Raw genomic sequence first — 21,804 nt, forward strand, 5'->3', positions numbered from 1 at the left:
AAGGCCCAGTCTGATTTTTACAGATGTAGCCAGTTCTTTAAATTAACCAAGTCTTAAGTCATTGTTTTTAGCAGGAGGTAGAACAGGGCAGGATATCTGAGTGGAAGAAGAAGGAGAGATAAGGCGAGGCTGCTTAATGGTTTCCTGACATTTTCAGCTCAAAATTACCCGCTTGGTGCTGATTTCTCACAGCAACGGAGGTGGGTGATGAATGGCCTAGGTTTATCAGGACACTACATAAACCAAGACGTAAAAAAGCAAATAATCTGGTTTATTGTCTTTTTTTCAGAATACCTCTCTCATATCCCTTTTTTCCCCCCCTATGGGAAGTTTATCAACTCCTGCATTTGAAAAGATTGTGCTGGTTTCCAAACAGAATAGAATACAGAATAACAGTGTTGGAAGGGACCTTGGAGGTCTTCTAGTCCAACCCCCTGCTCCAGAAGGAGACCCTACACCATTTCAGACAAGTGGCTGTCCAGTCTCTTCTTGAAAACTTCCAGTGATGATGCCCCTACAACTTCTGAAGGCAAGCTGTTCCACTGGTTAATTGTCCTCTCTGTTAGGAAGTTTCTCCTTAATCAGGGGTTCTCAACCTTGGCAACTTTTAAGACTTGTGGACTTTAATTCCCAGAATTCCTCAGCCAGCCAGAATTCCTGGGAGTTGAAGTCCACAAGTCTTAAAGTTGCCAAGGTTGAGAAACCCTTCCTTAGTTTTAGGTTGCTTCTCTCCTTAATTAGTTTCCATCCTTGCTTCTTGTCCTGCCTTCAGGTGCTTTGGAGAAGAGCTTGACTCCCTCTTCTTTGGGGCAGCCCCTGAGATATTGAAACACTGCTATCATGTCCCCCCTTGTCCTTCTCTTCATTAAATGAGACATGCCCAATTCTTGTAACCATTCTTTGTATGTGTTAGCCTCCAACCTCCTAATCATCTTTGTCTCTCTTCTCTGCACTCTTTCCAGAGTCTCAACATCTTTTTTTTTTAATTGTGGTGACCAAAATTAGATCCAGTATTCCAAGTGTGGCCTTACCAAGGCATTGTAAAGCAGTAGTATCACTTCTCATGATCTTGATTCTGTCCCTCTGTTTATGCAGCCAAGCATTTCATTGGCTTTTCTGGCCGCTGCCCCAAATTTAACTACTGCTGGCTCATGTTTAAATATAAACATTTTCTAACCTTCTAGCTTGGTGTTTATGACACGCTACTTTAAAAAGCATTCTTGTAGATCATGTAAGCCATTTTCTATGCCCAACTGGCAGATCGTTTTTAGCCAGGCTTGTCATTGGTCATATAATCCAAACCACCAAGAAGTCCCAAGCCTACTGCATTTGGACTACAAAACTCCAGGTGACCACCAGAAAGCAACCAATCAAGTTTCTTGTATCTCTTTACTGTCGTTGTGATTTTTTTTTTGTAATTCAAACAACACAGTTCTCACTTCGGAACTATTATAGCCTATATAATTACATAATTATAGCAACTGGGCTCTGCCATCTTGGCAAAAGTCTGGAACTAAATAATGCTTTTTGGAAATCGCGCGGGGGGGGGGGGGGAAAGGCATTTGAGATTTGGTGTGATACAAGTCACACCACTCCCAGTAGGTAAAATGGTGGCTGCAGTAGCGATGGCGTCCATGGGACCTAGCCGTTTCATCCGGGTGAAGAAATGAGAGCATTGCTCCACCCATTAGTTGAGGCGAGCAACGTTAAGTTTCAGATACAAAAAGGGTGGAGTTTGCCTCATGACATCACAAGACTTGTCACATTATTTGCCCTCCCCTATTCCCCTTCTCTCCTCTCTTACTTTTCAATAATAAAGTTGGGAGGGACCTTGGAGGTCATCAGGTCCAACCCCCTGCTCAGACAGGTAACCCTATACGATTTCAGACAAATGGCTGTCCAGTTTCTTCCTAAAAACCTCCAGTGTTGGAGCATTCACAACTTCTAGAGGCAGGTTGTTCCACTGGTTAATTGTTCTAACTGTCAGGAAGTTTCTCCTTAGTTCTAGGTTGCTTCTCTCCTTGATTAGTTTCCATCCGTTGCTTCTTGTCCTGCCTTCAGGCGCTTTGGAAAATAGCTTGACTCCCTCTTCTTTGTGGCAGCCCCTGAGATACTGGAACACTGCTATCATGTCCCCCCTCATCCTTCTCTTCATTAAACTAGACACATGCAATTCCAGCAACCGTTCCTTATATGTTTTAGCTCTAGTCCCCTAATCATCTTTGTTGCTGTTCTATGTACTCTTTCTAGAATCTCAACATTTTTTTTACATTGTGGTGACCAAAACTGGATGCAATATTCCACGTATGGCCTTACCAAGGCCTTGTAAAGTGGTATTAATACTTCACGTGATCTTGATTCTATCCCTCTGTTAATGCAGCCTAGCACTGTGTTGGCCTTTTTGGCAGCTGCAGCCCACTGCTAGCTCATATGTAAATGATTGTCCACTAGGACTCCAAGGTCCCTCTCACAGTTACTGCTTTTGAGCAAGGTACCCCCTATACTATCTTGTCTCTGCCAAATTTAATTGAAGGTGTCATGCGGGGAGGGGGGGCTTCAGGGAATAGTCAAAAAGACACCCGATGCATAAAACAGGCAGGCATTCAACCCTACCATCGTGGCCATCATCTTCTCTTGGAATAATGGGGCTGGAAGGGACTAGATATCTTCTAGTCCAGGGGTAGGCAACCTTGGCTCTTTTATGACTCGTGGACTTCAACTCCCAGAATTCCTGAGCCAGCTACCCCTAGTTCTAGTCCAACCCCTTCACCTTAGACCATTTTGAAATATCTTTGTTAACCATATTCTGTGGCAGGGATGGGCAACAACAGCCCCTTTATGACCTGCGGACTTCAATCCCAGAATTCAGCCATGCTGGTTCAGGAATTCTGGGAGTTGAAGTCCACAGGTCATAAAGGGGCCATCGTTCCCCACCCCTGCTCTGTGGACACTCCATATGACACGCAAATGCAGCCTAAGGAATGCAAAACACAGTAAACCTTCTGGTGGAAGCAAACGGAGAAAAACAAAATTTGCTCCTGGTCTGTTTCTTTGCCCTGAAGCTGAAGAAGAAATAACTTAAGTGCTTCACAATCTTTGATGAGTCATAAGCACTATTGTCCAGCTGCCACTTGCACTGAAGCAGAAGGCCAGGCTGATTCATGCTCACTTCCTACCCATTAGCTTGTGATTCATTGGCCCGTTTGCTTCTGTCACTTTCCTCTGAAGGAGCCACGGGTGCTCCTTCCTGTAAGGGTCCCTGGGACGCCTTTCAAAATCTCCCACCTGAGATGAAACAGCAACTTGGGGAGAATAACTGATGAATGAGATTTGCAGGAGCTAAAGAAATAAAGGAAAGGAGACCGACATCCTGCTTCATGTGCCATTGAATCACCAGACTCAGTTAATGCATCATGCTTAGCCATGATGCATGGATGGAGCCACAAGGGATGGGCTGCAAATTCAGCTAAAGCGTCAAGTTGAGATGCTAGGATGAAAGATGAGGATGGTGATTGGGTTTTCTTAAGGCTGTCCAACACTCCAAAGACTGTCAGCAGCTTACAATATGTGCAAACAAAACAAAACAAAACAAAAAAACCCACAACTCAAAACCACAGAACAGCCTGGACTAAAACAATTCTCCCCAACATGCTAGAAAGAAAGATTTATGTGATCTGCTCAGCTACAACCAAATAAATCCTCTTGTGGTGTAATGGGATACGCAGGTACAGCCTATGTGACATACATACTGTATGTCAATTCAATTTAAAATGGAGCTGGAAGGGACCTTGGAGATCTTCTAGTCCAACCCCTGCTCCAGCAGGAGACCCTATACCATTTCAGACAATTGACTCTCCTGTCTCTTCTTAAAAACCTCCAGTGATGAAGCATCCACAACTTCTGGTGTCATGCTGTTCCATTGGTTAATTGTTCTCACTATTAGGAAGTTGCTCCTTAATTCCAGGTTGCTTCTCTCCTTGATTAGTTTCCATCCGTTGCTTCTTGTCCTGCCTTCAGGTGCTTTGAAGAATAGCTTGACTCCCTCTTCTTTGGGGCAGCCCCTGAGATACTGGAAGACTGCTGTCATGCCCCTCCTACTCCTTCTTTTTTCTAGACTAGCCAAACCCAAATCCTGCAACGGTTCTTCATATGTTTTCGTCTCCAGGCCTTTAATCATCTTAGTTGCTCTTCTCTGCACTTTTTTTTTTTCCAAAGTCCCAACATCTTTTTTGTAACGTGGTGACCAAAATTGGATGTAATATTCCAGGCGTGGCCTTACCAAAGTTTTTATAAAGCAGTACCGGTATTTCAAGAGGTGTTGATTCTATACCTCTGTTTATACAACCAATGTCCCAACAGTACGTTTAATTATTTCATCTTTCCATCGTTGAAAGCTCTCCAAATCTAGGCAGATAGTGTCAGATATCTTTCTTTGAACACCGAGGTGTCCTGGGGGTGGGGTGGGGTGGGGTGGGGGAGCAAAGAAGTCAGGATAACAGCAGTTGTGAGACTTGCAAAAAAGAGGGTGGGGCTTTGAGGATGCCCCTACGGCCATCATCTTGACTTTTTAAAATTCCCCACGCAGTTTGGTCTTGCAACTTTCCTCCCCCCCCCCCCCAACACCTTAAATCAATGGAAATTCTGCTCACTGGAATTTTATCACGTTACTGTTTCTCTCTCCCTCCACAGCCGGCTTTTATCAGCTGTCCTAAAGGAATTCAAGTCTATCTGGCATTCCTGGCTTCATCGGAGGAGTCTGCTTATTTATGGGCCTCACGCAGGTGGGGTGGGAAAAATAATGTTTTCCCACGAGACTCTCAGGCTATTCTTCCCGCTGGCGGCAGCGTGTGAGAACAATAACAAGCTGTATCTCGTCCCCTCTTTCGTTTTTAGCCTGATACTGAGGTTCCTCGATGGGCAGGCTTCAGAAAGAAGCTGCATTGCTCCGTTGCAATGCCCTGTGCGGCTTTTGTTTCATCACTCCGCCCAGAGATGTTTTCTTGATTCCCCCACCCCATCAGGAGGGAATACGGAATCGAGAATCAGCCCAGAATAGGGAATTTTATTTTATTTTCCATCTTGCAACTCATAACCCGGCAGTTTTTCTTTCAAAAGCTGCATTTAAAAAAAATATTAAGGCATAATTGCAAGGCCTCTACATAATTAGCTTAATTTGGAATAAATGAAATCAATTTCAGGTTTTGTTGCAAGCCTGCCCACATTTTCAAGGGCGGTCACTGGAATCCAATAAGTAAGTCATTGTTTTGGTGGTTTCTTCTGAGAGCAAACTGGGACTGAAGGCATCACAAATCACCCAAAGGAAGGAAATTTATGTGCGTGGATACACAACCAAGAGGATGGTATTTTGCATCACCTCTCACTTTGGACTTGAGCGAACACACTTTTGCACTGTGCAGGAAAATGGAATATGTTTGCACAACACACCACAAGCCTCTGCAGGACAGCAAAGAGCAGAGTGACTCCACACGTGGCTGATCCCATTGTGCAACTCACACAAATTATGTCGTTTGAGCAACGACACTGTGCCCTCAGAAGCTGTGGCTGCTCCAACACTGGATGCTTTTAAGAAGATACTGGACAACCACTTGTCTGAAATGGTCTAGGCCTAGGGTCTCCTGCTTGAGCAGGGGGCTGGACTAGAAGACCTCCAAGGTCCCTTCCAACTCTGTTGATTCTATTGTTATCCACACAAGTTTCAACTGGGATGACACACAAACTTCCGCCGTCCTGTGCTGAATTATTTTTTCATTTGCCTTTGAGCTGCAGGTTGCTCTCATTCCTCCAACTTTGCTCTACCAAATGATAACAAGGATGCCCTTGCTTCCATCACACACAAACACGGACCCCAATTTCTGCTCCTTCAGCACTTCCAAGTGAACTAACCTTCTTGATCCATGCTGGGTTTTAAAGTAGGGAATGCTCCACCCAGCCTGCCTTCCTGCAAACTCCCCTTGACCTGCCGAGCCAGACAGTCTGTCTGCAAAGGCTACGAGAAAGAAGCCATTCTCCATCTCCTTGGACTTTCCTGACAGCTGATAAGCCACTAACATTCCACAGTGCCCGCCTGGTCCCTGCCTGGGACGTGCCATGCGGCTTGCCGTGGTCTTCTTTCCTTGGAGGAGCTGCGGGTGGCTTGAAGGAGGCTGGAAAGGGAAGGAAGCAGCTCGCCTACACAGCTCAAATGTCCCACCCTGCCTTGGCAATCTCCCATTTTGCAAACTGAGGGTGCTGAATGGGGCCTGTCCATAAGTTGCCATGTCTCCAGCCGACCTCCTGATCTGCTGCTGTGCAGGGTTTGATACCTGGGAAGATCATCAGGTGGAGAATGTTTCAACAAGGGAATTCATCAAGGCTTCGGATATCAAAAGTTGGCACTGCCTAGCGGAGTAAAATCCGCAGGGACTCCTTTACCTTTTCAGATTCAAAGACTAGGAGAGGGTCTGAAGCATCTAAAGTAGGATCTGTCTGCACCTGGGAGTACCAGAATCAGGTTTTGAGTGTTTGCTACTTTTCCCATTGCTGTTACGCTCACTTTATTGTTCACTGTCCCAATAGATGTGGAGCAGTCCGTAAATACTCTTAATAAAGTAAATAAATGTGAACTTCCTTCACACTGTGAAACTCTTGCATGGCTGCCCTTTGCAGATGTTGAGTGATCCTGGGGGGTGGGGGGGAAGAGTGTACTTGGATTCAGGAACTGGGAGCTCCTTGTGTGACTCCTTATGACCTGATGGGGTTTGAATTGGAAGTGCTCCCCTCCCCAGTTAAATAGCCATGTTGATGCTGTTCTCTAGATGAACTTTCCCTTGGCTCCTGAGGACTTCAAAGGCAAGGCCATGTAGTTTCCCCAAAGAGATTGGCTTCTGGAATGTTTTGATATCCCAGACTAGCTTGCAAGCCTGGAATTTCCTGCTGTACTGACAGGCTGTACCACAACTTCCATTATCCCTCATCAACCATCATGCCAATTGAGTATGGTAGAAGGCACAGTTTAATCCTTCGTTAGGGTGGCAGGCTGAAGGAGGTTGGATTTACTCAAGGCAATGGGTTTCTTGGTCTTTGTAGACCCCCATAAAAACTCTTCGCTTTTATAAATGTGCTCCTTAAATTTATTTTAAATATATTGAACTAATAGAAAATATATTTAGTTAAGACTTTTGTAGGCTAAATGAGGAGGAGGAGGAAGAGGAGGAGGAAGAGCCCTCCCCAAAATAGCCCTCCCAACTTTTCCAGCTTCACTCTTACTATCCCACCCCATCACATGACTGTCGGGGGAAAAAGACAGCACTGCTTTATTTTCCTTCCAAAGAAAAATTAAAGAAAATGTCAACTCAAAAATCCAAGCCCCATTTTTTTTTTAAAAAAAAAAAAAAAAAGAAAAAGTATACTGGCTGTTGAGACGTTTCAGAATCAACTAAATTCAGGCAGAAAAGCTAACAGAGATGGGCAGACAGAAATGCCAAATTCCTGATTCTCAGACCAAAGAGGAGAAAACGTATTAGAGAATTGATCTATTGACGAGCCCATTAAACGCTGCTAAATTCTGTTGAAAATGTGGTCGCCACTAGGAAGCACTGGATCTGAATATCATCTGCTTCTCCTCTGTTGTTTGATTCATGGTCTTCACTTGGTTTCTTTGTTCTTTGACTATAAATAAGGATATAGATACGACTTAGTACTTACCATCATTAGGCTGAGTTTGGACTATCACAGGAGTGTTCTAAACGGTTGAGTCCTTCCCACTGGATCTGCCTAGATGTTATTCCAAAACTGCTAGCACTGGCCAGCTCTGACTGCAGGAGCCAAATTACTCAAGAGTAATGGCTACTCCTGAGGAGGCCGTCCTTTAATGGCACCTCTCCATGTAACTTCCTGCTTCATTGCCTCAGTGCTCTTTAGCTTTCAATCGAAGAGCATCAAGGCTCTTGTGGGCTATGCAAACACAGCTTGAGAATGAAGTTAAGAGTTTACAGATGGGGACTTAGGAACATGGAGTTGTTAGCACCTCATCACTGATCTGGGGGTCCAATCAGAACTGCTTGGGGCTTGCATCTTCAGTGAGATCTTATTTCTGTGAGACCTGCCTCACAGTTGGAGTATAAGGCTGAACCACACGCAGGACGCTTTGTAGAATGGTCTAGCCTCCGATTTCTGTTTCCAAGCTTAACTCCAGCAGAGGAAAGATTGTACCCAGACATGTATTAAAAATCAGAGAGCCTCTTCTGCCTTCTCTGTCCAAAGGCTGCTGCTTTGGTTTTTAAAAAGCAGTCGTCACTCTACCAGGACAAGCAAAATATTTTGAAGAGATCAAGATTGTATGCTTTCTGCTCCAAGAGCTCCTTTGCTTCTAGCCTCTGGCTAGATAGTCACATAAAAATGGCTGACTGAGTGGCGTCCCAGGTACAAAAAGGAACAATTACAACACAGCTGCAATTTTGCATGCCCGGTTTGGAAGGATTACGTATGTTGTTGTTTTGCCTTTTAATGTTATCCACTAAAGTCAAGGACAAGGAATTTATGAGCACCGAAGAAGGACTTGCATAATAAGATCAGTACAGCTTTATTCTTCAGATGTCACCAGAACTAACTGGATTGGTCAACAACTGCCCGGGAATTTGGTTCCAATTCTTTGTTCCTTAGGGCTACCATAACTCAGCCTTTTCTGTCTGGTGCCGTGTCTTTCATCCTGATGATTCTTCTGACCACATTAGTGAGGTCTCCAACATAATCAGCAAACTAAAGGTGCTTTCCAAAAGGCAACTGGACTCTCTTGGCTTTTCTCCTTGAAAATGTTTCACTTCTCATCCGAGAAGCTTCTTCAGTTCTGACTGAATGGTGGGGAATGGAATTACTTATAATCTTCGCAATCATCTGGTCATTAGCACTCTGAAGGCCAATCATTAGCTCTCTGAGAGTCACTGAGGCCACTTGGGGGGGTTTATATGTACCCTCATGGTCACCTGAACCATGTGCAAATGAGTGTGGAACTTCCTTGGAACTGCTGAAAGGACTGGGTTGTAGACAGGAGATAGGTGGTGCTTTATCCCTCCCCCTCTGTTGAGAGAGGATTGTTCAGTCTTAACACAGATGGCCTCTTTGACCCCTATTTCAAACCAGCAGTCCTCTTTGTCCAGAATATGACAAGTTCACATCAATTCTGGATGCTGAAGTCTACAGATTTTCAAGTTGCCAAGGTTGAGAAACACAGCTCCAGGTGCTGGGTGTGTGGGCTGACCCCAATAAAGTTGGAAGTAAAGAGGTTGCGATAGAACAAGAATATTACCAACCCCAACTGTAGATGTTCTCAACAACCATGGCTGAGCATGTTGGTATTCCTAAAAAGCCATGGTGACGCAGTGGTCAGAATGCAGCATTGCCGGCTAACTCTGCCCTCTGCCAGGAGTTCGATCCAGACCAGCTCAATGTTGATTCAGCCTTCCATCCTTCCAAGGTTGATAAAATGACGACTGAGATGGTTGGGGGCAATAAGCTGACTCTGTAAACCAGGGGTCCCCAACCCTCCATCCGTTGACCAGCACTGGTCTGCAGCATGCCAGCAACTGGTCCGCACAAACAAGCAAAGCCCCATCCGCGGGATGCAGGCAGCACACAAAACCATGCACCCCCTGGTCCATGGAAAAGCCTTTCTCCACGGAACCGGTCCCTGGTGCCCAAAAGGTTGGGGACCTCTGCTGTAAACCACTTAGAGAGGACTGTAAAGCACTATAAAGCGGTATACAAGTCTAAGTGCTTTTGCTAGTGCTAGAGAGAAGTTGTTTGTTCTTTGTGGTTTGGAACTCGGATACTTCAGATTTCAACTTTCACAGCCTTTGCCATTGACCCATTCAAGTGACAATAATTCAGGGGTAGGCAACCCCGGCTCTTTTATGACTCATGGACTTCAACTCCCAGAATTCCTGAGTCAGCACAGCATAGCTGGCTCAAGAATTCTGGGAGTTGAAGTCCATGAGTCATAAAAGAGCCGGGGTTGCCTACCCCTGGTCTAATTGAAGCCCTGATCTCTTCTTTACATGAGATGCATATCAAAAAGGCATGGGACTTCTATGCAGCTGCCATATTCGTTTTTTTTTCCACCCAGATGTCTCTGCCCTTGATTTTGCTATTGATAGGATTGATTATATATCACACCAAGCTCCATACCTCTTCTGATTTTTCTTTTTCATGGAACACAGAATAAGGGTTGGAAGGGACTTTGGAGGTTTTGTAGAGACATGTCGGCACCACCAATGTATAAGCGACAGAAAATCTGGACTATAAAGCCAACAACAGGGGCCCCATGGAAATTGTTCTTGCCATGGCATTGCCACCCAAATTGAGATCTGGATCACAGAATACAGAATAACAGAGATCAAGGGACCTTGGAGGTCTTGTAGTCCAACACTCTGCTCAAGCAGGAAACCCTATACCAGGGGTAGGCAACCTCGGCTCTTTTATGACTCATGGTTCAACTCCCAGAGTTCCTGAGCCAGCTATGCTGAGGGGAAAGGGAGAGATTTCCAAGCTGAGCCATGCTGGCTCAGGAACTCTGGGAGTTGAAGTCCATGAGTCATAAAAGAGCCGAGGTTGCCTACCCCTGCCCTACACGATTCCAGATAAATGACTCTCCAAAACCTTCAGTGATGGAGCACCCACAACTTCTTGAGGCAAGCCATTCCACTGGTTAATTGTTCTCCCTGTCAGGAAATTTCTCCACACCTATTCATTTTTTCCCTTTCTCCTCTGCCTCCTTCTCATCTTTCCTATAGTACCAGAATCGATCAATCAGTCAGCCTTACCTTTAACGAAGACATATAACTTGGCTTTCAGTTCCTCCGTGAAGGGGGGTTGGTCATAAAAGCAGGTGAAATAACCGGTGTCGTTGGCCACAGCTCGGTTAACACCAATGGTGCTGCAGGAATGCCACGGCTTGTCCGAACACTTCTGCTTGTGAACATGCCACCGCTTGCTGTGGGTGATCTGCTCATCTCCAGCTTGCCAGGTCAGTCCATGCGCTGAGCCCCTGGCAACAGAAAGTGCCATTCCATCAGTTTCAGGCATAACGTAAGATGCTGCCAGGCAACTGGGCACAACCACGTCGCTTTTTGCCACCTGGTCAAGCACATCCTTGGCCTATGTGGAAATCATTCAGTAGACTACAAAGGACAATCTAAGAAAATGTGACACCCCTATAGAAAAGACCCTGTGAATATGGAGAAGAACAACCCATCTCACCCACGCTATGGCACATACTATGTCCTTCAACATGCGCAGAGGAAGACCTCATGCCGGGAAAGAGAATGCTGTCAGCATGGCTGGCTGGGGAATTCTGAGAGTTTTGAAGTCCACAGGTCTTAAAGTTGCCAAGGTTGGAGACCACAGCCCTAGAGAGTACTTTAGTTCTCCCCTTCCTCCTATCCCTCTTCTGTGGTCCATCAAGTGACATTGGTACTAGGAGCTCTTCTGCTGACCAGTTAGGAGCCATTTTTAGTCTCCCCTGGCTATCCTCCTCTGACTTTGTAATCCTAATCACTAAGTTATCCAATTGTATTAGTTTTGACCATACAAGTGCAAAAGTTCAATTCATTCCCTACTTTGAATTTAAGATACTGTCCTTGAGAGCACGACTTTTTCTATCTTGGTTCTGACCATGAATAATAATTCTCCTCCTCCTCCTCCTCCTCCTCCTCCTCCTCCTCCTCCTCCTCCTCCTCCTCCTCCTCCTCCCCTCCTCCTTCCAACAACACCAACAATTGGCCAAGATTGGGCTGGATACTACCTGCTGATGCTTTCACTGAATTTTCAATATAAAGAGTACACAAAACACTTGTGACTTATGTTGATTGCAAAATTGATTTATCTGGCATCCAGTTGCATAATTGCATTACCCACTATCATAAGTTCTTTCATGTTGAAGAAGATCCTGTAAACCACCTTTTTTTGCTGCCACTAAATCCTGCAATCTTGTCTTCTTTCAGCAAGGCTGTCACAGATCAGCAACTTCTGAAGCTGCTTCTGGAGATAAATTAACTTGTTCAAAGGTTCTGGGAGATTAAAGTGCGCAAGTGCTGTATTTCTTTTCTGAAATGCAACTGGCCATTTGCAAAGATAACCACAGCAATAACAATGCACTTGTAGGGTGTTGGGGTATGTGTGTGTCATAAAAGCCAGGATGGTGGCTATCACCATGCAGAACAGAATGGGACAACTTGCCATGGCCATAGGCAATTTGCCGCAGGACAATTCAACAATTTATTGAAAATAATTAAAACATTATTTCAATTTTGTCACTCCCATTCCCATTGTTGTGCCTCCTTTGGCATCCTTTCTTTAATGATTATATCCTAATCATTTCTTCGATATTAGTGTAACCCTTGTCCCACTGCGAGTTAGAATAGAGTAGAGCTTGAAGGGACCTTGGAGGTCTTCTAGTCCAGCCCCCCGCTCAAGCAGGAGAACCTATGCCATCTCAGACAAGTGACTGTCTAGTCTCTTCTTAAAAACCTCCAGTGATGGAGCACCCACGATTTCTGGAGGCCAGCTGTTCCACTGGTTAATTGTCTTCACCGTTAGGAACGTTCTCCTTATTTCCAGGTTGCTTCTCTCTTTGATCAGATTCCAACCATTGTTTCTCATCCTGCCTTCTGGTGCTTTGGAAAATAATTTGACCCCCTCTTCTTTGTGGCAGCCCCTCAGATACTGGAATACTGCTACCCTGTTGCCCCTGGTCCTTCTTCTCTTTAGACTACCCCAGGGGTAGGAAACCTTGGCTCTTTTATGACTCATGGACTTCAATACCCAGAATTCCTGAACCAGTCATGCTAACTCAGGAATTCTGGAAGTTGAAGTCCACAAGTCATAAAAGATCCATGGTTGCCTATCCCTGCTAGCCAAACCCAAGTCCTGTAGCCGTTCTTTGTATGTTTTAGTCTCCAGACTTTGGATCATCTTAGTTGCTCTTCTCTGAATTTTTTCTAAACTCTCAACATCTTTTTTATGATATGATGACCAAACTTTTCCATGGCACGTTGTCCTAGACCCCATGCAAGCTCTGCCCAGTTTCTACATGCATCGCAAGGCTTGAATTGTAGCAGCCTGCCATCCAAACCTTTTTTTTTTTTTACTGTCCCTATCTTGGACACCCCTCTGCATTGTTAACTCTAGAGAGAAATTATTATTACTTTCCAATGTATTGCAACAAGTTGGCTTGTTTGACGTTGCCAGCAATGTTGCTATGCAATACTGGATGACACTACAAGAAAAGAAATACAGGTAGTTCTTGACTTAGGACAGGGGTCTGCAACCTTGACAACTTTAAGACTTGTGGACTTCAGCTCCCAGAATTCTGGGAGCTGAAGTCCACAAGTCTTAAAGTTGTCAAGGTTGTAGACCCCTGACTTAGGACAACAAGTGGGACTAGAATTTCTATTGTTAAGCAAGGAAGTTGCTAAGTGAATCAAATCTGATTTTAAAACCTCTTCTCTCCAAAGTTATTAAGTGGATCACTGCAACTGTCCAATGAATTATGCAGTTGTGAAGTGAATTTGGCTTCCTTCATTGATTTTACTGACAAGAAGCCACCCGGGATGGTTGCAAATGGCGATCATGTTATAAATGCATGATGGTTGCCAAGTCCCCAAATTTTGATCACGTGGCTATGGGGATGCGCTGTGACAATCGTCAATATGAAGACCAGTTGTAAGTCACTGTAAGTCACCTGGACTAGTCCCTGCAGTTTTCTTGGCAGATTTTCAGAAGTGGTTTGCCATTGGCTTCTTCCCAGGGCTGAGAGAGAATGACTGGCCCAGGATCACCCTGCCAGCTTTGGCTAAGATAGGACTAGAACTCATGGCTTACGGTTTCTAGCATGATGTCTTCATCTCCATACCAAACTGGTTTTCACAATGTTGTAACTATCCTATTCCAAAGCCTGTTTCTGAAGTTCTTGCAAATCGTCTACCCTGCCCACGCATTCTTCATGGCTGTTTTAGTATCTCTGCCTGGAACTATATTTATTTTTCTCTCTGGCCCAAGTTGTGATTTTTTAGGCTGCTTTCTTATGTGTCAGATTCTAGAACAGCGGTTCTCAACCTGTGGGTCGGGACCCCATTTGGGGTCAAACGACCATTTCACGGGGGTCGCCAACCAACGCAGTCCGCCATTTTTTCCCCCTTTTCCTTAGCTGTGCTACTCCCTTTTATTCTATTGGCTTTTGAAAGCCAATAGAACAGACTCTGTTGAATAGAGTCTAATTCTATTGGCTTTCAAAAGCCAATAGGAATTGTCCAGGCTGTCTCTGTCCTGCTGAGCCCACCCAAAGTCCCATTCTGCAAACAGTGCTGCACCAGTTGAGTAGTCCTCGACTTATGACCAGTTGAGTAGTCCTTGACTTACAAACGGTTGGGGGGTCGTGGTATTAAAAAGGTTGAGAACCACTGTTCTAGAAGGTATTTCAGAATAACAGAGTTGGAAGGTACCTTGGAGGTCTTCTTGTCCAACCCCCTGCTCAGGCAGGAAACCCTCTACCATTTTTAAACAAGAGATTGTCCAATCTCTTCTTAAAAGCCTTCAGTGATGGAGCACCCACAACTTTTGAAGGCAAGCTGCTCCACTGATTAATTGCTCTCACTGTCAGGAAATTTCTCCTTAGTTCTAGGTTAGATTCTCTCCTCGATTAGTTTCCATCCATTGTTTCTTGTCTTGCTTTCAGGTGCTTTGGAAAATAGGTTGACTCTCTTTTCTTTGTGGCAGCCCCTCAAATATTGGAAGACTGCTATCATGTCCCCCCTTTTTTTCTCTAGATTAGCCATACTCAATTCCCACAATATTTCAGGACAACATCTCCTGGAAATCTAAATTCTCACTTAGTTTGGAATTTTGAGGATGCCAGGAATTTACCTGCAAGTTATGCTGAACGAATCTCCAGCTTCCACTATAATATAATCACGTTTGATGTTCAGTTCAGGTTTCATAAGCCTTTCTTGCTTCGCCAGAGCTGAGCCAGATGGAGGGAGGGAGAGAGAGAGAAAGGAGAGAGAGGGATTAGATGAGAGCAATCTTAATTATTTTTTTCCTTATTTTTCATGATAAATAATAGTAATCGTATAGTCCCATGGCTTGGTGGTTTTCTTCAAAGTTTATAAAACAGAAAGTTATTCTACTTTATTGCTTGTTTATGAAAACAGAAGTAACTTTTAACATTCCTTAGTCATTCCATCCTAGTTTACAGTGCATTTCTCTAAGATATACATCTGAAAGAATGAAATCAAAAGAGTAACCCATTTTCTAAAATGTCCAGTCCTAGCATTGGAATAAGAATTTTTATGTAAATTTGAGGTTGGCAATACTCTTATTGGTTTGTAACTATGGATACATTTTAGGCAATCATTCATCAGATAAAAATACTAGATGTATAACCATTTTAAAAAAATCAAAATTAAAAACAAAAGAAATAAAACAATGTAATCTTTATGTTGATTTTGACACTAACTTTCCATTTATAGAACATTCACATGGGCTAAGATTTAAAAACTAAAGAATTACAGCAAGAGGAATACAGGATGGAAAAACATGACAACTAAATATGCAGGGATACACGTCCTTGACAGGGGAACAGTAATTAACACTGTAAACTGTTCTCACCCACTGCTTTCAGGTGGTAAATTGTCCAGCCAAATAAATCTGTGAACTAGCATGAATTGCATCCTATTTATTTAGGTCACAGGTCGGCAACTTGCAGCTCTGGAGCCGCATGTGGCTCTTTGAGCCTTCCCCTGTGGCTCCCAGCCTCCTCTGCCATTTGCAGAGAGAGACAGAGACACAGAGAGGCATGTGCGCTTCCCTGCTTCTCTCTCTCTCTCTCTCTCTCTGTGTGTGTGTGTTTATGTGTAAAAGAGAGTGCACTTACAGTGTTCTCCAAGAGCTGAAAAGCTTACTGGGCGGAGCTCCTCCCTTTGCTGCGTCTCTGCAGGAAGCAGGAAGCAGGAAGCAGAAAGGGCAGGAGAGAGTTAGCTAGCCCAGCTAGGCTGACTCAGGAATTCTGGGAGTTGAAGTCCATGAGTCATAAAAGAGCCGAGGTTGCCTACCCCTGAGCTTGTTGGAGAACAGCTTGAAGCCAACTTGCCAGGTGAGCAGCAGATAGGAGAGAGGGAGAGAGGAGGGAGAGAAAGAGAGAGAGAGAAAGAGAGGGAGAGAGAGAGAGAGGGGGGGGGAAGAGGATTGGCGGACCAAGGGAAGATAGAGAGAGAGGGAGGGAGGGAGAGAGAGAGACCCTTTTGACATCTAAAATGAAGATAACACTGCATATATCCTTTTTTACCTGTGTGTGTATATATATCAAAACAGTGATCACCAAGAGAATGCTTTAAGAGAATAAAATTTAATTAATCAACCAAGCTTTCGTCAAAATACATTTGACATCGTCAGGGTTAAAAAGCAAGTATAGGGAGTGGACTTATATACCGTTATCAAGCATCCCGTTATCAAGTATCTGCTTCCGGCTCTTAGAGCGCGTCATAGGCCCCAGCTGTTTAGAATGTAACCCAAGCATGTCTCCTTTAATACACATTCTTTTGTTCCTAGCTTGCATTCCCTCACACAGCACTTGATCGGTAGTGCGAGGGTGGAGTGCGAGGGTGGAGTTTTGTCCCTGCTGCCTGGCTGCCATGTCCTTGGCTGTGCTGCTCCACATGGGCCATGCCCACGGACAACTCTCCTCCAGGGAGGCTGCTGGTGAGGAGGGGGCTGCAGGGAGAGGTGGGGCTGGGGCGACGGCACGAGTGCCCACAGAGAGGGCTCTGCGTGCCACTTTTGGCACGCATGCCATAGGTTTGCCACCACTGTCCTATAGTGTCACAAGCAACCTTGCATTGGGCATTGGGGAGAGAGAGAGGGAGGGAGACAGAGGGGGGGGAGAGGGAGGGTCATAATTCATGTTTTGCTAACTGTTGCATTCTTCTCCAAAGTCATTTCTGTGGTTCTTTACATTTGTAAAACCATGATGAATGGTTAGGCATTATGTGAAAATGCGGCCACATTCTCTTATTCAGTGAATCACAAATGTCAGGTACAAGGCACCACACTGTGAATTGATCAGAGAAGTATCTTCATTGCTACTCGCCTATTTACAAGAATCTCACCAGATTAACCATGCTTTCTCGAGAACAATCAGATAAGTTCTCTGGAGATTTAGGAGGGGGTCAGGTCTCCATCACTTCCTCTCCTGTAAGAATTCCAGGATGGCTAATCTCTTAACTCTACTCCCACTTTAACTATAGAGTCCACCACACAACTAAGGAACCTGTAGTTTAGGGCTACATATGAACCTCACACCTCAAAAAAGAACACTTGAAGAACTAGAGATATTGACCATTCTTGAAGAAATAGAGATACTGAAACAGAACTAATGGGTTAAAAAGCCAGTTGTAAATTGTCTCAAACTCTTTGCAATGCATTGCCAACCATGTGCACCATGACTTCATTGGGTGCAAATGTTCTGATTTGCATCGGTTGCCAATAATGTCACAATGTCCTGACAGGTGTGAAATAATGACTGGCTGAATGCCTATCAGGTAGCACTGAAGAAAATGCAAATTTAGGCTGGCATTAAAACTGCTGTCCAAATATGTAATCTGGAAAGGATTTTTTTTTTAATGATGAACATGAAACAACTTGGAAAAATACAGTAAGCTCCTGTGTGCTAGGTCAATTGAGCTATCTGTGATGCAAATCCATATTTATTTTCCAATAAAACTAGTCATTCAGAAGAACAATAAATAGGGTGACAGCATAATTTGGATTCTGGAAGACTCTTGTCTATGGTTTCCATCAAGATCGGAGAGTCCTCCTCCTCCTCCACCTTCTCCTCCTCCTCCTCTCCACAAACCCTACTCCCTTCTAATACTGATGATGTCCTCTAGTTGGGTCATGAAACATCTGCAAGAAAACAGCCAAGATCAGAATGCATCAAAGACTCCAAAATTCAGCCCTGACCTGCAAATACTGTATTCTCTTCTATTGGTACCACTTAAATATGCATTGCAGGATGTAAAAAAAGTGGATGGTGTTGTTTGCCCTGGTGGTGCCATTGCTGACCCCCCCTCCAATGGATATACATAACATCTAGGTTTGTATCCAACAATTTAAATGCATCTGAAAACGCCCACATCTCCCAGTTGATTTCCTCCTATGTGTAGGCCAGCAGCCTTTCTCTACCTTATCTGAGATCCTCAATTTATTTCCATCTAAACTTATTTACGTTCAGGCTATAAAAACATATCCTGTTTCATGCACTGCTGAAAGGGGAATGTCCCTCTCGTGTGGCTTGTCCTTCTCCAATTAGATTTGCTCTGCAGAGTCACCAGCGATGGGGACGGGAGCTCCGCTTTCAAAATATTTGCTTTTAGTGGAATTATTACACGGCAGTGCCTGGGCATCCCACACGGCCCTCTCTTTGTGATCCTAACAAATATAACGGCCCTATTTAAATGAGGCCAGGATGAATCAGAAATATGCTGCGTTTCCCCAATGGCTTTGAAAGAGCCCTTATCGGGGCTGTAAAAATCATTTTACCTGTTCTATCTCAGCCAGGATAATTATGACCAGTAATAAAGACTCAGCTGTACAAACACAAGTCATAATTTTGTGGGCATGCAAAAAAACACCAGCAGCCCAGAGCAGTGTTTCTGTGTCTCCATGCACACACACGCCTTTGTCATGTGAACACAACTGTTTTTAAAAGACTGCAGCAGAGAATCGAAAAAGGAAGTGAACATGGCTGAGTTTTTCCCCAGCCGGAGATGTGGAAGGAGTATGACATATTAGTGCCGCTTTATAAAGCCTTAGGAAGACCACACTATTGCATCCATTTTTGGTCACCACATTACAAAAAAGAGGTTGAGAGTTTGGAAAAAGTGCAGATGATTAAACTTAAGACTCTGGCTAGTCTAGAGAAAAGAAGGACTAGGGGCGACACGATAGCAGTCTTCCAGTATTTGAGGGGCTGACACAAAGAAGAGGGGGGGGGGGGTCAAACCTATTTTCCAAAGCACCAGAAGGAGAGACAAGAAAGGGTGGATGGAAACTAATCAAGGAGAGAAGCAACCTGGAATTAAGGAGAAATTTCCTAGCAGTGAGGACAATTAACCAGTGGAACAGCTTGCCTCCAGGAGTTGTGAGTGCTCCATCACTGGAGGCTCTTAAGAAGAGACTGGGCAACCATTTGTCTGAAATGGTATAGGTCTCTTGCCTGAACAGGGGGTCAGACTAGAAGACCTTCAAGGTCCCTTCCAATTCTGTTATTCTGAAGCTGTTTTGCAGCTGTAAAACTCCAGGCTGGATTTTTAGAGAGTTGACCCACAATAGACTTTCTTCATCTGACTTTCCATCCTTCTTCCCTCCCCCTCCCTTTTAAGCAGAAAGCAAAACCTAAAAACTTCCTCTCTTTTCCTATCTGCAGACATTGTTTTCCATAGCTTCGTTGGCCATTAAAACTCTGGCGAACACAGCTCTGCTTCTCAAGTGAAGGCAAACTGACCTATTTTCACATGTTCAGACCAATCCACTAATTGAAAGCTCGGCACTTGTCAACCGACTCATCTTCATGACGGTTGCCGTGTCCCAGGGTCACGTGATCCCCTCTGACAAGCAGCGTCAATGGAAGCCAGATTCACTTAACAACCGGGTTACTAACTGAGCAAATGCAGTGATTCACTTAACAACTGTGGCAAGCGAGGCTGTAAAATGGGGCAAAACCCACTTAACAAATGTCTCGCTTAGCAACAGAAACGTTAGACTCAATTGTGGTCATAAATCAAGAACTCCTTGTACTGATGATCTCCCCTCATCCCAAACAGGGAATGGGATGCAGGTAATCCTTGATTTATGACTATTTGTTTAACAATGGTTCAAAGTTATGACCCATCCTCAAAATTATGACCACATTGTATCTGTGGTCATGTGATTATGATTCAGCTACTGGGCAACCAGCTTGCAATTCAGGATGGTTGCAGTCATTTAGCACCTTCCTAGTCAACTTCCAACAAGCAAAGTTAATTGGAAAATCAACTTAATGAACATGTGATTCACTTAACAACCATAGTAAGAATAGTCATAAAATTGGGTGTGGTGATGTGATGACTTGCTTTATGAGTGCACTGACTTATGATGGAAATGCTAATCCCAACTGCAGTCATAAGTCAAGGACTACTTGTTTAGCACCAAAGAAACATCACAACATCACAAATTATAAGAACAAAGAAAAACATGAAGAAAAACAAGGATTAAAAACCCAAAGAGGTAACCATCATTGGTCAGCTAGGAATACTTTGAAATCAAACAGATTGAATTTGTGTTTGCAGCAACATCTGGGTCAACACGCACCTGGGAGAAAAATAATTCCATGAGGAGATGCCTATTATGGATCAGGTTTCTCATCTTCACCACAACTCATAGTCCATCACAAGATTGAAATCCCATAGGCCAATTTGGAAAACAGCCCTTCCGTTAACATCTAGCCAGTTTAACCCCAAGAACGCCTGGAGAGAGGAAGAGTCTGAGGTAACTTCCTGTGGCCTGACCATTAGTAATCCCTCTATCAAATCACCTGGTTTTGAACTGCCCTGATCTGTGGGGATGAAATCAAACAGAATTAGGTGTGATACTGGAAAAAATAACCTCACAATCGATACCAAAGCTACAGGTGGCGCAAAGATACATGCTCAGCATCACAAGGCAATATAGAAAGACCTGCACATGGATTAGAGAACAAACGAAAGTATACAAGGCCATCAGAAGAGTAAAAGCATTGAAAAGGGAATGGGCTGGTCACACAGCAAGAGGAATGGATGGCAGATGGACCAAGACAGCCATAGAACTGATCCCACTTGATAAAAAGCATCCATGAAAGAGACCTAAAAGAAGATGGAGCGATGACATCAGCAAGTATTGTGGGACCAATTGGCAAAAGAAAGCCCAGGCCCATATTGATTGGAAACATGCAGAAGAGGCCTTCATCTTGCAGTGGATACACAATGACTACGATGGTGATGATGATGATGATGATGATGATGATTAGAGTAGAATAGAGAATAGAATAGAATAGAATAGATATTAGAATAGAATAGAACAGAACAGAATAGAATAGATATTAGACTAGACTAGACTAGACTAGACTAGACTAGAGAACAGAACAGAACAGAATAGAATTCTTCATTGGCCAAATGTGATTGGACACACAAGGAATTTGTCTCCGGTGCATAAGCTCTCAGTGTATATACAAGCAACAAGTGATAAATCATGATCATAATCATAAAATACAATCATCATAAATCATAAGATACAACACTCAAATGATGACTGGAAGACTTGCCTCTGCCCTGTATCTGTGAGATTGGAAAGATTCCCCTTGTTGTGATTGTGCTGTTGGCATGCAAACTATTAAACATATTGTGCAAGATTGCCCACGATATACATTCTCTGGTTCCTTAGAAGATCTGCATGAAGCAACGGCAGAGGTCATCACTTGAATAGCAGAACTGGACACCCAGTTAGGAGGCCACTGCCATACCCCCATAGAACTTTTACTTATAATTATGTGGATTGCGTATATACGTTTACTTCTCTCCTGTCATGTTCTCATCATAATACACTAAATAAATAAGTAATAACCAAAACCCATGAATGCCATCAGGGAGGAAACTTTAGCAGACCGCCCCCAGGACCAGATATTAAAAGTCTAGAGAAAAGCTTCCTCACAAAAGCTTATAATCATGAGATTATAAGATGAGA

At 43.9% G+C, this 21,804-nt stretch overlaps 1 protein-coding gene across 2 annotated transcripts in view; it reads right to left on the bottom strand.

The window, feature by feature from the left end:
- The window catches only part of LOC120319349 (vascular endothelial growth factor receptor kdr-like), a 191,545-nt gene that overhangs the window by 127,945 nt on the left and 41,796 nt on the right, over positions 1-21,804 (bottom strand). For both annotated transcript variants that reach the window (XM_039368128.1, XM_039368129.1), the window contains exons 2-3: positions 14,917-15,013; positions 10,818-11,041 (exon numbers count right to left, since the gene is read on the bottom strand). In XM_039368128.1, coding sequence (XP_039224062.1) covers positions 10,818-11,041; positions 14,917-15,013 — 321 coding nt within the window. The remainder of the gene's footprint in view (positions 1-10,817; positions 11,042-14,916; positions 15,014-21,804) is intronic.

The sequence above is a fragment of the Crotalus tigris genome, unplaced genomic scaffold (genome assembly GCF_016545835.1).
Source record: "Crotalus tigris isolate CLP2741 ecotype Arizona unplaced genomic scaffold, ASM1654583v1 scf7180000020640.449710, whole genome shotgun sequence".
NCBI lineage: Eukaryota > Metazoa > Chordata > Lepidosauria > Squamata > Viperidae > Crotalus > Crotalus tigris.